General features: G+C 39.1%; 1 protein-coding gene across 11 annotated transcripts in view; it reads left to right on the top strand.

The window, feature by feature from the left end:
• Nucleotides 1-17407, top strand: part of OBSCN (obscurin, cytoskeletal calmodulin and titin-interacting RhoGEF) — a 249781-nt gene that overhangs the window by 201842 nt on the left and 30532 nt on the right. For all 11 annotated transcript variants that reach the window (XM_089533747.1, XM_089533750.1, XM_089533743.1 and 8 more), the window contains 11 exons: nt 2735-2855; nt 5000-5133; nt 7156-7268; nt 7763-7931; nt 8214-8295; nt 8442-8642; nt 9490-9550; nt 9709-9786; nt 15698-15870; nt 16758-16784; nt 16976-17128. In XM_089533747.1, the coding sequence (XP_089389873.1) occupies nt 2735-2855; nt 5000-5133; nt 7156-7268; nt 7763-7931; nt 8214-8295; nt 8442-8642; nt 9490-9550; nt 9709-9786; nt 15698-15870; nt 16758-16784; nt 16976-17128 (1312 nt within the window). The remainder of the gene's footprint in view (nt 1-2734; nt 2856-4999; nt 5134-7155; nt 7269-7762; nt 7932-8213; nt 8296-8441; nt 8643-9489; nt 9551-9708; nt 9787-15697; nt 15871-16757; nt 16785-16975; nt 17129-17407) is intronic.

The raw sequence follows: 17407 nt of genomic DNA, 5'->3' as shown, positions 1-17407 counted from the left end.
TATACAGACTGAACAAGATGTCATGAAAATCCTATATTTTTGGATGTGGGCCCTTCATAAAGACAGAAATGTGTGTATCATGTAATGGAGGAATGTTAGTTGACGATATATTAATTTAACAGAGAAACACATGTCTAGGTTAACTGAAACTGATGCTCTCATATGATATTTAGCTAGACCACAAACTTGCTAATAGCTGCTTCCCGATTGTCAGCTCTGTATGTCATGGATTTTGACTGCTATTTTGAAAATGTGACAACATAAAGTCCATGATCAAAAACTGGGACAGTGAAGACTTTATCACACGAGGGTAAAAAAAGTGGAATTTTAACAGGATGAAAGGGTCTTGGTTGGGTACTCATCACACGACCTCATGTCCGTCTTGCTGCGTTGCATTCCATTCATGGTTGCTGGGCACCTTTTCATTGATGGGCAAAATCCATCAATAGGCTCCCAGTCTTGCTGCTGTTCCATTTCTGCATTTTGCCTTATTGGAAATAGGTCCCTTCTGCTGCAGTTTTGCTTCTCTGTTGGTGGGATTCTGCTCCTTGCAGCAGTTGCGGCTGCCAACACCTTCCCAAGACCAACTGCTTTGTGCACATTCATGCAGCAGTTGGCTTTGAGAAGTGGTTGGCAGATGCAACTGCTTGTTCCCATCCTTCCCATCCTGGAAACTGGCATTTGGCAGTGCAGAAAACAGATCACGCAACCATGGATCACCAAAGTGCATTCATAGGGGACAGTGCCATAAGAAATGATGCCAAGCCACTATGCCTCCATTCTTAAAGTAGCATGAATGTGGCAGAACAGGAGGCTGGTGTGAAAAAGTCCTGAGATCCACCACACCTAAGGAAGCAAGCTAGCATGATGGCATGGGCATTGAAAGGAGAGATGGGTGGCACAAAGCTCTTTCCTCTATTGTCTTGCTGCCAGTGACCCCGGCAACCTTCTTTCTCTGTGCCTGCACTATTGGCAAGGCCAATCCTGGGTTGACATTTTTCTAGCGCTGAATTACTTTTCTTAATACTAAGACACATATTGCTGTTATCAGAGATTGCTGGCAGCTGCACACATACAAGTAATTCACCTAGATTGCTGTTCATTAATAATTTTTTTCCAGAGCAAATAAAACACATTATAATGTGAAGTCGAAGGCTTTCACAGCCGGGATCCGTAGTTTTTTGTGGATTTTTCAGGCTGTGAGGCTGTGTTCTAGAAGAGTTTATTCCTGATGTTTCGCCAGCAGCCATGGCACATTACATCAACACTTGCCCCAAAGATATCTATTCGGATGCTGAGTTACAGATTATATTACTCTGGGTTTTCCTTACAAAGAAATAAAGTCCCGCAGCACTGAGATGGTTGCCCTTCTCTCAGGTTATCTTGACAGATTTCCTTGATTTACTGCAGGGGTGGGCAAAGTCAAGCTGGGGGCCACATGGAGCCCAGGAGCCCCACTTTGGGGGTTTTGAAGCCCTCTGCCAATCCCCCAAAGCCTCCTGGACCCCAGTTTTAAAGAACATTTGATGTGGAGGCAGTGTTCAACTGAAAACCACATTGAACACTCCTGAAAAGTGCAAACACTCCCCCAGCTCCACACAGAACCCCCAGCATCCCAAATACTTCTATTTTCATTGGCGTCCTGCTCAACCTGGTAACAGGGAGTGAGGTAATTTCGTTTTTGGCCACCATTTTGAGAAGGACTTCAGTGAAGATAGAAGTATTTGGGAGAACTTGTAGGGGGGAGAATGCAGCCCATGGGGGGCGGAGGGGAAAATTCACCCTGATCCCATGCACAGTTGTCTGCTCTTGCAAATGCAGCGGGTTCTCTTTATCCTTTGGGGCTTCTTTCCTTTCTTCTCTCTTTTGCTTTAAATTCATTAGTATAAATTCATAGACAAACAGATAGATAGGTAAACAGATAATATACATAAGTCATGGCCAAGTTCAGAGATTGTTAGTTTATTTGCACTGAAATCAATGTGTGTGTGTGTGAGCGTGCACCAATACACACACACACACAGACACAGACACACACACACACACACTCAGTCCCTCATCTGACACATAACCAGAGCTTGGAGCAACATTTTTAAAAGGAATCCATTATTATAACTTACTGCAAAGCCCCCCCCCCCCCCAAAGTAACCTATCGTTGTCAACATTATGGTTACTTGGAACTCATTACATTACTTGTTATTATGCAGGCTACTTTTTAGTTTCTTGTTTGGAAAGGAATCCATATTTTAAAAAGAAAAGTAATAAATAATAAGAAAATATTATTCATTACATGAAAAATAGTGATGAGCCACAATACCATTTATGCCAAATAGTTTAATGCTGTGAGATATTGAGGATTCAGGAACACTTCTATACTCTGCTCCTGTATTACATCAATGTGGCATTCTCCCATCCCATTGTTAAGATTCAAGCTTGTACAGTTTTGTTGTAGAGCAGGATCTGCTACTCTTAGAAGGAGACCTGTCTGATATGATATGATTACAGTCTGGGTGCCTTTCATGCAAATCATGCCATTACAGTTTGGAAGGAATCCACTTTTGAAAACTGGTTCCAAATTGATTTATTCAGATCATTTGTAGCCTGTGTGTGTGTCCTGCTTGAGAGGGCTTACGAAAAAGAGAAATAGTAGACATCGTTGCAAGTGTTGCTCTCTAGTTTTCCCTCCATCTCAGCCCTGTATACGCAAACTAACCACCTCTGTTTTCGCTGCTAGCTGGAAAGCGGAGGCTTACTGCCAAAATCCCAGACAAAGGTGAAAAAAGTCCAGTCATTGCTCAAAAAGACACAACTCTGCAGGACGATGGGATTCAGGAGCATGGCGTTCCCACTGCAAGGTAACTTCCCTGTGCAATTCAGATACAGTACCTTTGTACTCCTTTCATTCTTTATTTCATGTTGCGTTACTCTCATGTCTAGACAAATTAGATAGTATTGAGTTCCTTAGACTTTACTACTACAGAATTCAAGCAAAGATCACACAACTGAATGTTCCTCAGTATCAACACTTTGTGTCTTTGGAAAACTAGATTCTCTGAGAGGAGTCTTTTCAGCCTAGTTTTCTTCCCGATGGATTAGTTGCCAATGTAAGAGGAGTTTTGAAAAAAACTTGGGAGCTTTCATTAATTCAGTTCATGAACAGAGCTTCAGAAGTCAACGCTGCAGGATTCTTCTGAATGCTGAGGTTTAACATTGTTCTATACATTCCACACATTTCTACAAGTGCTTTGGGACTGAGCTGAACCTAATAATTTCCCCCTACACTCATTTTCTCTCGGGTGGAAAAAAACACCTCCCTTTTCTAGCAAAATACAACATCCGAAAGCTGCAAAACTGCAATATCTTTATTGGGCCAACCAAAAATGCACGAAATTCAAGTTTCACGCTTCCAAAGCTCCACTGGCAACTTCATTGGTCAAAGTTATTGAAAATCCTACAGAAGAAAAGAATGATGATGATAGATTCACAGGTCTAAATTTTGTCAAGATGTTGGCTTTGTTGTTGTCAGTTAAGATAGTCTGGAGCGCTATCAATGCAGGCAGAAGTCACTCCCCTCTTTGGCCACATGGACATCGGGAGACAAAGAAATGTAGAGTCCAGGCAATAACATTTCAAATCCATTAGCAACAGAAAAATTAACTTCCCTTGAGGTCCAGGCAGTTTTTGTCCTTGGTGAATCCACCCACCCCTTTCTTAGGCAACATTGAATTTCTCAAGGAGCCTCTGTACTGTTGCATCTATAAAAACCTTTAGGTGCTATATATGTAAAGCCCACCAAATGCAGTCTCAAGTTTTATCTCTGTTGGTGGTAGAAAACTCCATGAGTTAAGTCCCATTACTTGGTGCCCTCTTCTTTAGTAAATTCCCCTGTTACGGCTAAAGTGCAGTCTCCTCAAATCCAGAAAAAAATATCCGGGGGTAGCCATGTTGGCCATATAGCAAAATACAACAACAACATCCAAAATACACAAAACAGTGATACCTTTATTGAGCCAACCAAAAATGTACAAAATACATCATGCAAGTTTTCAAAGCTACACTGGTTCCTCCATCACACAAAAGTGTCCAAAATCATACAGGAGAAGAAGTAAATGACAATCACAGTCACAGGACTACGTGTTGTTTTGTTATGTTTTCTGGATTTGAGGATACCTTTTGTGGCAGTTTTCTACCACTTTTTGCATAGCTGTTTGCTTGCGTATTAGTTTTAATTGTTAGTACATTCTGTTTCTGCCCATTTCCTTCAGGTGAAGTCATTATATAGCAGCCAAATGCAACTAGGAATGTGGCTATTTATTGATTTTTGTAGAGAACATCCTATCACATGCAGCATTGTGATTTATCATCCCATTTACTCTTCCTTGAAGTCTAAGTCTAATTCAAGAAAAGGAAGAAAAAGTTGCCAGGAAGCCAAGGTCTTGAACAGGGGCCAAAATAAATGTATACAGTATTCTTGCATACTTGAACATTATGGACAGAAATATACATCCTATACAAATTTCCAAGTTTGGTTCAGAAACCTGGGGAAATAGTCAGCACAACCAGAATGTAAATACTATATATTTAATAGACTAAGCCCTATTAAGCATTGCACTATTATCATACCATTGTCACTGTTGTGGCTCCATCCTAGGAAATCCTGATATTTGTAGTTTGGTGAATTAGAATTCATTGCTAGAAAGTTCTCTGCACAGAAATCCAAACACCTAACCAAACCACAAATTTTAGGATTGCATAGGATGGAGCCATGGCAGTTAAAGTGGACTCAAACTGCTATAGCTGTGGATTGCAGACACACACCTAACTGCCCTGCCTACTATTTTGGAAAAGTTGCAAATGGGGAAGAATCATTCAAGCAGATATGAAGATGTCTTGGGTTTTACCACTCAGAATAACAGGCAAGACAGGCCAAATAGTTTGAAGGCTGTGCCTCAAAATTTCTGTTTGCATTCTGATTTTCTTTCTTGATTTAATGCTAAAGAACACCCCAAATGATGGATGGAGCAGAAGGGCGCAGGGATGATGGAGCTGATATCCTGGATATAGAGAGACAAGTTTGTATTGCAGCTATCGAGAGAACCTGCATCCCTAAAACTACAGAGAAAGCTGCAGCAAGTAAGCCAAGATGCTACGTATTTCCTCCTAAAGTCAAGATGATGAGAGTTTTGCCAAAAATGTAGCAAGCCTTCAAATTTCAAATCCAATTCTTTAAGGGAGAAAAAACTATGCATGAATAGAAATACCTATATATGTATAACTAAAATTAAACTTAGCAAAACTAAGCTTAAAAGACCTGCCACACTCCAGAAATAAAGCTGCTTGACACCGCTTTAAATATGATGATGATGATGATGATGATGATGATGATGATGATGATTTCTTACCGCCCTCTCCCCGTGGATTGAGGTAGGGAACAACAACGATTAACAGACAACATTAGTTAAAACACATCAATTGAAATGCACATCAAATTAAAAGGACAAATAAGATATACACACATTAAAACAATCCACATTTAAAATTCATCATTTAAAAGTCATGGCTCCATCCTGTGGAATCCTGAGATTTGTAGTTTGGTGAGGCATTTAGCCTGGTCTGTCAGAGATCTCTGATGCCTCACCAAACTCCAAATCCAAGGAAACTATGGGATAGAGCAATGCAGAAAACAGATTTTTGTGCAAAAACATGTCTTTCTCCACCGACTCATTCCCATACTTTCGGACATGGAGAATGCTGCAGAGACATGGGAGATTTTCAGATGGGGTGGGGGGGGTAATAACAGGAGAAGAACAGCAGCAAAGTATGATGCTTCTGTCCTGATTGCGCAATTGTGCAAAGATTATCAGATGAGTTCACATCAGTGAAGAGGAATTATCCTGTCATTTACCTCCATTTCTTAATAATGGGATAACCAGTTAAGACTGAAGTGACAGGACAATTCCTCTTCATTGATGGGACAATCATGGGATAAATGTCATGTATCTCATAATCTTCATGTGATCATGCAATATTGCCAAAATCCGACCATATCTCTCCGCCTCTACTGCCAAGATCCTGGTCCATGCCCTAGTGGTCTCACGACTTGATTACTGTAACGTCCTCCTGGCTGGGCTTCCTCTTTCTCACCTCTGTCCTTTAATCTCTGTCCAGCATTCAGCTGCACGCATTATCACATCTGCCCACCGCTCTGACCACATCTCCCCTGTGTTGGCATCCCTTCACTGACTCCCCCTCTCTTTCCGCATTCAGTATAGGTTCCTGCTGTCGACGTTTAAAGCCCTCCATGGACTGGCCCTTCCTTATTTATCAGACCTTCTTTCTCCTCACCTTCCCACTCAGGCCCTCCGTTCTGGTAGTCAAGGTCTACTGTCTCAGCCCAGGATTTCCTCTGCCCCATCTAGGATTCGCCCCTTTTCACTCGCTGCCCCTCACTCCTGGAACCTTCTTCCCCCGCGAGACACAAGGGCCCTGATCACTTCTTTAACCAGCTTCAAAACGGAGTTGAAAACCATCCTGTTCAGAGAAGCCTTCCCAGGCATTGCATAATTGTCGCTTACTATCTGATGTTCTTTTATTGCCTGTTTATCGAACCATTTCCTGTATTGCTATGTATTGTATATGTATTATCCTACTTGAGAGTATGTATTTTCCCTGGAAGAAGATTAACCATCCATTATGAAGCCAAGCCCTCCCTCCAGTCCATCTGCCTTGGTCCAGGCCTCGGAGGTAGAGAGGAACTGCTGGACCTCTTACCCTTTCCCTCCACCACTCCCTTCTCCTTCTCTGTCATGTCTTTTTAGATTGTAAGCCCGAGGGCAGGGAACCATCTAACCAAAAAGATTGCATGTACAGCGCTGTGTAAATTTACAGCGCTTCATAAATAAAGGTTAATAATAATAATAATAATAATAATAATAATAATAAGAAGAAGAAGAAGAAGAAGGTCGGGAGCATAGTGCTTCACTCCCATCCTTCTCTGTCATTACTCCCCATCTGATAATCTCAATATTTATTGTCTCCCAAAGAAGGGAGAAAACTACTCTAAGTATTCATCTTTGCATGCGAGGACAAAATAGTTGAGGATTTGCATCCCTACTGAATACTCTGCAAGTGTACCCAATGTTTTTATCTCCTCAGGCCCACCGTACATGCAGGTGACGATTGAGGATGTGCAAGTCCGGTGTGGGGAGATGGCAAAGTTTCACGCCATCATTGAAGGAGATCCCCAGCCACTTGTTTTGTGGTTTAAGGTAGGTCAGACACATTCCAAAACAGAGGGACAAGTAAAGAGGAATGAGATCAGTCAAATATAAAGACTAGTGAATAAACATTGGGACAGAATGTGCATTAAGAAATGAAATTGTGCACTTATATCGTCTCTTTTATGAATTTTTGGATAAAACAAAAAAGCAATGTTCCTTGCATGTGGAGAAAAGAAATAGGCTTCAAAACAAAGCTTCTATATCAGTGTGAAGTCAAAGGCTTTCATGGCCGGCATCTATAGTTTTTTGTGGGTTTTTTGGGCTATGTAGCCATGTTCTAGAAGAGTTTATTCCTGATGTTTCACCAGCATTTGATGTTGCCAGCCACAGATGCTAGTGAAACATCAGGAATAAACTCTTCTAGAACATGGCCACATAGCCCCCAAAAAACCACAAAAAACTTCTATATCAGTGTTGGGCAAATCAAAAAGCAGTATAGATGTACTCCTTATAGCAACTAAAATGTATTCTCACCCTTCCAGGGCATTTCATTGTTGACAGACAGTGAAAGAATTCATCAGTTCAATGAAGGCACAAGATACTCCTTGATTCTTTACAACACTGGACCAGAAGATGGTGGTGTCTACACTCTCATTGCAAAAAATACAGGAGGAGAGGTCTTATGTAAAGCTGAACTTGTGGTTCAGGAAGGTAACCCCTCTCTCCAACCTATTGCTTGTGCATGTTTCTTGCTACTTCTTACTTGTTGGTTGCTTGCCCTGCCTCAGAGGCTCTCAGCAAATAACTACTGCAGCCAATGCTAGATTAAGATGGGATGATTTGAGAAATAGGGCCCCATTTGTGCAGATGTAAGCTCCCTTGTTTGGAAGGAGAGAGCAACAAATGGTATGTACATATTCCTTTTTAGTGCACGAATATAATCATCCTGAAAGCCCCAGGATTGATGTGGTCTCCTTGTCTGAATTATTATAGATAAGAAAAGCCAAGAGGCAAGGAAAGAAAGTACAAGAAGAAAGCTTCATTCCATCTATGAAGTCAAACAAGAAATAGGAAGGTGAGAACCATTTTTTGCTTGGAATTCCAAGTCATAACTTAGAAGTCACATCTGATGCTCTTGAGTGTATTTTGAGGCTTAGGAAGGAACTGAATAGGAAACTTGTTGCTAACCAATATTGGAAATTTCTGTTTAATTCCTAATAGGGGTTCCTTTGGCTTTATCAAGAGGGTGGTCCACAAAGACAACCGAGCATCATACGCTGCCAAGTTTATACCCCTCCGGAGCAAAACAAGGGATCAGGCTTATCGAGAAAAGGACATTCTGGCCACTCTGTCCCACGAAAGGATCACTCAGCTTCTGGATCAGTTTGAAACACGCAAAACTTTAATCCTTATCTTGGAACTGTATCCTTCTTAAAAGCAAACACACCCAAAATTCTGGCATGCCATGCATTCTACTCAGATTGTGATAATGTTGAGGGGCGGGAGAAGGAGAACATATGGATTAAACTACTGATAAATGTTCAGATAAATCTTTAAAAACACAGGCAAAAAAAGGATTGTGCCAAATGTTTAGACTGATTCAAAATATGCATTGGCAGTAATATAATGGTGTGTTTGTTGCTGCTGTTGTAGTGTGTTTTCAAGTCGTTTCCAGCTTATGGGGACCCTAAGACAAACCTATTATCAGGTTTTCTGGGGCTGAGAGTCTGTGACTCATCCAAGGTCATCTAGTGGGTTTCCAAAACCAAGCAGGGAATCAAACTTTGGTCTCCAGAGTGTGTTAGTTTTTCCCCTAGTCTAGGGTTGCCAGGTTGGGACTATCCAGGCCCTAAAATCTCAGGGCCTCAGACATATGGACTGGAATCTGGTGATGTTACATTGTAGCCCTTAGCAATATTATTGAGCATGATACATTAAACATCAACCACAGTTGCGTAGATTATGCCATTCACAGAAAATAGCTGAACGACTGAAGAAGAGGCTCCAAATTCTGCAATCTGTGAACTCTACTCTTCCTCCTTCTCCATAGTGTGTGCTTATAGTGATTTTAAGAGGAATGAGATGAGCATTGGTTGCCTATCCACCATATGCATTATGGGGCAATTGCTTCTGATACCACAACACAAACAGGAACAAAAGTCAGCGAGCTCCGAAAGCTAGCATAATGGGTTTTTTTGTCCTTTCTAGTTGGCCCAATAAAAGTATCATCAATATATATTTGCATTTTGCATATTTCTTAATGTGTTAGATGCTCGAGTGAAGAGCTCCTGGAAAGGCTGTTCAAGAAGAATGTCGTGACGGAAGCAGAGGTAATAGTCCTTCTGTGTATTTCTTCTGGAGAAAAAAATGCATGATTTTAAATCAAGGGATTGTAAACAGTCTTCCAGAATAATTCTAAAATCAGAAGTACAGTACTCTTTTTGAAATGCACTGATAATAGTTTGCATTTTAAAATATTTTTTTACAGGTCAAGATATATATCAAACAACTTTTGGAAGGGATTGGGTATCTCCATGAAAACCAAGTGCTTCACTTGGACATCAAGGTAACATTTAAAGATGACTGTAGTTTCAGTTCACCAGGTAATAGTGAAAATTGTTTGGGAGAGGGCAGGAAGTGTTCCAGGAAGCCCTGTTGAAAGATTGCTTCTGTTGACTTTAATATAGCTTATTTAACCTGGATCTCTAATCAGATGATGATCCCATGGAGGTAGGGTTGCCATAAGTCAGGACCTCCAAACCGGGACAAATGTAGGACAAATGTAGAGCAACATTTTCAAATGTAGGACACATTTTTAAAATGGAGGACATGCAAAAAATTTGAAGGTTTTTTAAAAATGTTAATATAAATATAAATGATGACTGGCACCTGATAGAAACCTGGAGACACTTATATAAAAACCAAAAATTCTTTACCTTCTACTCTGAAAGACACCAATCACTCTCCCGAATTGACATGTTCTTTGTATCTAACTCTCTAATTGGTAAAGTTGATAATATGGAAATTTTAAACAGAGGTATCTCGGACCATAATCCAATAGTTTTAGAGGTTAAAGAAACACGTAAAATACTCAATTGGTATCTGAATGAAGACTTATTAAAAGACAAAGAGGTGGTCAAAGATGCTAAGATAATGATGAGAAATTACTTTGAAGACAATGTGGACAAAGAGGTTAAACTACCTATAGTCTGGGATGCAGCTAAAGCTGTTTTTAGAGGGTTTTTACCCATCAGAATATCAGATATCAGAAAGAAAAGAACAAAAAGATTACTACCGTAAATAAACTATTGAAGGAAAAGGAAGAGAGTTTAATCAAACAACCAGGTAACAAAAAAATACTAAACGAGATTAAAGTATTACAGAGACAACTGGAATCATTTACTACTGAAGAATTAGGGAAAACATTGAAATTGGCCAAACAAAATTATTTTGAACATGCAAATAAGGTAGGCAAATGGCTATCACATAGATTAAGGAAAGAAAGGGGGAAAAGCAATTTCTAGAATTAGGAAAGATGGGAGTACACTAACTAAGCAAGAAGAAATTAAAGGAGTCTTCAGAGAATTCTACCAAAACCTTTACGCAGAAAGAACAGTTGATCCCCAAAAACTGGAGAATTATATCCAAAATTGTAATATTCAACCATTTTCAGATAAAATGAGACATGATCTTAACCAACCTATTTCTAGAGTGGAAATCGAAGAAGCTATCCAGTCTTCTAAATCAGGGAAAGCTCCAGGCAATGATGGATTGACGAACTTATTTTACAAAACATTTAGAGATGAAGTGGTTGAAACTCTCCAAACAATTATGAATGAGGCAATATTAGGAAATCTACCCCCATCATGGAAAGAGGTGGAAATAACTCTAATTCCTAAAGAAAACAAAGATTTGGAGGACCCCTCAAATTATAGACCAATCTCCCTACTGAATTGTGTTTATAAAATTTTTGCATGTATATTAGCCAAAAGGTTAAAAAATTGTTTGAAAGATATAATTGGGAATGAGCAAAGAGGTTTTCTACCCCAAAGATTCATTAGGGATAATACGAGACTCCTAATAGATGTTTTGTAATATTGTGACAACCATTATGACAAAAAATTGGGTCTAATTTTTCTCAATTTAGAGAAGGCCTTTGATTCGGTTAATTGGGTCACTCTATTAAAACTGTTGGAGAGATTTAATGTAGGAGATAGTTTTATTAATTGGATAAATCCATTTATAAGGATCAGAAAGCACGAATTAGAATAAATGGGGAAAAAGACAGAACATATTATGATCCAAAGAGGCACCAGACAAGGGTGTCCCCTTTCCCCACTTTTATTTCTAATGGTAGTTGAAACTTTGATTAGAAAATTCAGTGAAGCCAAGGAGATTGAGGGATTACGATTGAAAAGAAACAACTATAAGATTAGGGCTTTTGCAGACGACATCATCCTTTTCTGTGGAAACCCAGGAGACAACATTAAAAATGTTGTAGAGCTATTAGATGAATTTGGCGAAATATCTGGATGTAAAGTAAATAAAAGTAAATCTGGTATTCTGGCCAAAAATCTGAATAAGGATGATCAAATGAAATTAGAAAAAGAATCTGGCATTCGAATTGTTAAAAAGACTAATTATTTAGGGCTTCAAATATCTAATAAAACAATAGAGCTATTTGAAAATAACTATAAAAAATTGTGGAGTAATATTCGGAAAGACCTGATTAAATGGAATAAACTCCAGCTGTCTTTGATGGGGAGAATTGCAACAGTTAAAATGATGGTACTTCCAAGAATTATGTACTTGTTCCAGACCCTTCTGATCACTATTTCTAATAAAACATTTAAAGATTGGGATAAAGATATATCCCAATTTATTTGGAGAGGTCACAAGCCGAGGATTAAGTTTAAAGTAATGCAAGACGTAAAGGAAAGAGGCGGACTAAATTTACCAAATTTGAGATTATACTATGAGGCATGTTGCTTACTATGGATTAAGGACTGGATCTTGTTAGAAAATGATATTTTGTTAGACATGGAAGCAGATGGGATGAGTTTTGGATGGCATGCCTATGTGATCTATGGAAAAGAAAAACAAAACAAATCCTTTGGTAGACATTGTATAAGAAGATCTTTAATTAGGGTCCGGAACAGGTATAGGGCTAGGATCATTCCAAAAATCCCAGACTGGACTTCTCCCCAAGAAGCTTTTTACAGAAAAGAGATGATCAAAGAGGAAGACTGGATTAGATATAGAGATTTAATTGATAAAAGGGATTTGATAATAAATTTGAAATCTAAGGACCAATTGAATTCAGAAGGATGGAATATTAATTGGTTTACCTATAGACAACTACAAGAGAGATTCTGAGAAGACAACAAGTTATATGGGTTTGCCTCCCCCAGAGATAAATCAGATCTAACCCAAAGTTTAATTGGTAACACGGTAAAAGTAACTGGGAAGATCTATAAAGTATTACTAAGCTGGGAATTGGAAGAAGAAGTTGTAAAACAGCAAATGATCACCTGGGCAAATAACATTGGGCACCCCATCTACTTGAATCAGTGGGAAAAAACTTGGAAGAATAACTTTAAACTTACGGTCTCTCAGAATCTGCGGGAAAATTTCTATAAAATGTTCTTCCGATGGTACCTGACTCCTGTTAAAATCGCTAAAATGTCCAAAAACTCCAATAATATATGTTGGAAATGTAAGAAAGAAGTGGGAACCTTCTACCATTGTTGGTGGACATGCAAATTTGCTAAGGAATATTGGAAGAATATTAATAATCAAATTAACCTCATTATGGGGAGAGTTATTAAACACAAACCAGAATGTTTTTTGTTGGGAATATTCGAAGAGGATATAAAGGGGAAAGAAGAAAAGATATTATATTATTTAGTGGTCCTAGCTAGGATATGTTATGCACAATACTGGAAATGCCAAACGAACCCGACAATTGAGGAATGGATTCACAAAATCTGTGAAGGAGTAGAAATGGACAGATTGACTCAAATTCTGAGGGATGAATCTACAGGCAAGATAAAAGATGACTGGGAAGGTTTCCTTAGATTCTTGGACCCTGAGTGAGGTATTAAAGCCGCATCCTGTATATGAGACTTTGTATATAGTATAATATTACTTTACAAACATAGTTAAATTGAGATATGTGTTTAGAATAATATATTAGATACATTTCAATAAGGGCAAGTGGATCTGGATTGTTAACATACTGCATTTTAGGAAAGGCAATTTTAAGCAAGGATAATACAGATACTGGTGAAGGGAAGTCCTATGTCTGTGTGAATGTGAGTTAGACTGTGTTGGATAACATCTGGCAACTGAAAGATCACCAAGAGGATGAGAATGAGAAGGTTAAAGAAGGAGAAGTAAGTGTAGAAGGTTTGAGTAGGTTGAATATCAAGAGTTAGGTTAGATGCAGGAGAAGGGGTAGGGATGTAAGGAAAGAAGTAGATTAAGACAGGTTTGTAGTGGAAGGCTTAGAGATTTAAGGGTGAGTGTAATCATAAGAAGGATTTCCTCTTGCGAACAAATAAGTACGAAGTGTGGGTATAATTGTATTTTTGTATGTCATGTTTTTTTTTCTTTCTCTTTTTTATTTCATTTTATTTATTGGATATTTGTTATTGATATGTCTGATGTATATAGATGGATTGATTTATGTTTTCTGTGTATATATTATTTTCTTTCTTCGTTGTGTTATTTGTTTTAATAATAAAAATTAAAAATATATATATAAATGCATGTTTTTTAGGCATGATCAAAATGGAGGACATTTTGGCATTATTCCTAGACAGATGGCAGAAATGTACTTGCCCTCGGGTTCAACTGTACTTCTCAGAAGTGTGTACTTGGTCAAGGGACTGTGGTTTTTCTTCACTGCGCATGAGTTTGTAAAAATCACAGCAAGTTACATTGGTCGTGCCTCAGAGGCTTGTTGATATCAATATGACCACCACCATCATCATCATCATCATCATCATCACCATCATCATCACCATCATCATCACTATAATTGTCCAAGAAAGGCAGACTTGTTAGCATTCAAAGCGCCATAAATACACAGAAAATGCACTTGCATATATTTAATAATAAAAAATAATGGGGAAAAAATAAAAAACAAGGCAGGGGTGTATATATTTAATAATAAAAATTAATGTAATAAAATAAAAAACAAGCAATAATAAAAATTAATGAAACAAAATAAAAACAAGCAATAATAAAAATAAATAAAATAAAATAAAATAAAAAGCAATAAAAATAAATGAAATAAAATAAAAACAAGCAATAATAAAAATTAATGAAATAAAATAAAATAAAAAAGCAATAATAAAAATAAATGAAATAAAATAAAAAAGCAATAATAAAAATAAATGAAATAAAATAAAAACAAGCAATAATAAAAATAAATGAAATAAAATAAAAACAAGCACTAATAAAAATTAATGAAATAAAATAAAAACAAGCACTAATAAAAATTAATGAAATAAAATAAAATAAGAAAGCAATAATAAAAATAAATGAAATAAAAAAAAAATAAGTATTTTATATTTTTAAAAATTAATTTAAAAAACCCCCAAGGCAGACCTGAAATGGCCACTGACTCACCTTTCCACCACCTCCTCCTCCTCCTCCTCCTCCCTCCCCTCCTTCTCAGCACAAGGGCTCTTTGGGAAGCCCCGCACGAGGGCGCGCAAGTGGGGGATGTGCGCACGCTGCCGCTGGCCCATGCTGTGGCCAGGGCGGCGCACGCAAGGGAAGAGGAGCCCATCCCCTTTGGCCAGCTGGCCAATGGCCAGCTGGCCCAAGGGGATGAGCTCCTCCGTCATAGCCCCGTGTGCAGGCGGTAAAGCCCCGTCGTGGGTGGCGTGGCAGTAGCGGCAGCGGCAGCGCTGGCGAGGAGGAGGAAGGCGGCGCTGCCCAAGAAGAGGAGGAGGAGGTGGTGGGTTGGCGACCAGCCGCATTAGCGGCCGCAGCAATGGCTGCATGAGCGGGGCCGGCCCGGAGGCGGGACAAAGGCCGGGGTTGGGGAGGACCGGACCGGGGCAGGCAGGGGGGCCCCAAAAGCGGAATTGTCCCGGGGGCTGCCGGGATATGGCATCCCTACATGGAAGATCCATCACAACCTCCTTTTGTGATGTAGAGCTAACCTCCCAGTTTGAACATATTGAGACATCACTCCATTATTTGGATCTGATTCATGGGTCATGGAGGTCTGATAGTCCTAACTCCCAGAGTTTCAGAACTACTGGAAACTACTGCTTCAGATGTGCATAAATGGGCAGAATATGCTGAGCAGAACGAGACTCGGGATGTGGCTCTAGATTGAGCAAGGATGCCAGTTTAGGTATCTGTTCACTATGGACTGATGACAACAATGGAGATAGCTTTCATAGTGGTAAGTCCAAAACTCCTCCCAACAAACCTTTTCACTCTTTCTATTTCCACAGCCCCCAAACATCTTGATGGTTTATGATGACCGGGATGACATTAAGATATGTGATTTTGGCTTTGCTCAGAAGATAAATCCAGCTGAGCCTCAGTACAGTAAATATGGATCTCCAGAGTTTGTCTCACCAGAAATTCTCACCCAGTCACCAGTTTCAACAGCTTCTGATATCTGGTAAAATATCATACATTCTCCCCACCACATTTTTGGGGAGTGAATGTTTAGGGGAGTCTGCATGTTGGGCTCCAGCTCAATGGAAGGAGCAAACTAGAAGTAATGGTAAAAATGGCTGGGATTCTTGTTATGCGCTTTCATGTTGACTCCAGCTTATGGAGTCTCTCATAGGGTTTTCTTGGAAAGAATTCTACAGAAGCAGTTTGCCATCGTCTTCCTCTTAAGGCTGAGAGAATGTGACTTGCCCAAGGTTTTCCAGTGATTTCCAAACCCTGGTCTCTAAGCACCCCAGTCCAACACTCAAACCAATTCAAAGTAGTTCACATACATTATCTTGTCTATCACATTCAAGTCCAAAATGGAGATTGGGTATGTTAACTATTATTCCCACCCATGTGCTTATGTGACTTAATGCTATTCAGTATGTCCTCCTGAGGCAGTTGTTTTGAGGTTGGGCCTGTGAAGATATGTTTCTGAGATGGTCCCCACCAGAGCATCCCATTGGCAATCTTTGAACTTTATAAAGTTCAGCTTCTCTTACTCTTTCACCAGGTTGTTATCTTTTGCCATAAACTACATGCATTCATACTTTTATTGCCTGACAGAACTAGAAAATTTTGATTATCACAGTGTTCTGGTTCAACCAAGAAAGAATACACTCCAACATTAAAGTAGAAAGAGGGTTGCTTCCAAAGGTTTATCAAGAGGCCATGTAAGGCAGGCATTTAAGAATTCCCTTGGTTGTTGTTGCGGTACCCATGCAAATGTATCCAGGATCAGTCATATTGCACAGATTACAATTGCCACATAAATGTAATAAAGTTGTCTGTACAGGTTATATTAAAATCTTTTTCTGATATGCTTATCTTTTCCCCTTTTCTCTGTAGGCCTGTTGGAGTAATTAGTTACTTAAGGTAAGCATTTTTGACCACAAGGAACCTTCTCATTTTGATATACCCCAAAAGGCATATCCTTTCATTTTGATTGTTGTCTACTTCTTGAATCAATCATTTATTCGTCAAGCCTTGGTTCTGATGGCCCCTTGGACCAAGTAAATGACAGCAGCCTAATGTATTTATTTATTTATTTATTTTAAAACGATTAGTTTGACATGCAAGTCTCCATTTGCCGGGGAAAATGACAGAGCAACCCTCCTAAATATTCAGAGCGGAACAATTTCCTGGGATATTCCGGAGTTTGCTCATTTGAGCAAAGAAGCAAAAGACTTTATCAGAAAGATGCTGCAACTATCTCCAGAGTGAGTACATTTTTAAAAAAATTATTCCCAAGTGATACCAAAAAGGAAGTATGTGGACAGCAAGCTGAGGAAGGCAGGAGAGAAAAAGAAAGCAATACTGTAACTTCTCCAACACAAATCATAGTTTCTCAGTCTAGGTTCACCGATTCATACAGTGGTGTGATTGCTTCCAGGCACTGTTCCAATTTCATTGGAACTCCTTCCAAAAGGTTGCTAAATGTGAGTTATTCCAGATAGAAGGCTACTACTACCTGCAGTAAAAAGGCACTATACATATTC

This window comes from Sceloporus occidentalis, unplaced genomic scaffold (assembly GCF_023333645.1).
Source record: "Sceloporus occidentalis isolate IW3139 unplaced genomic scaffold, rSceOcc1.0.p SCAF_7, whole genome shotgun sequence".
NCBI lineage: Eukaryota > Metazoa > Chordata > Lepidosauria > Squamata > Phrynosomatidae > Sceloporus > Sceloporus occidentalis.
This window is presented reverse-complemented; position numbering and strand designations above follow the sequence as displayed.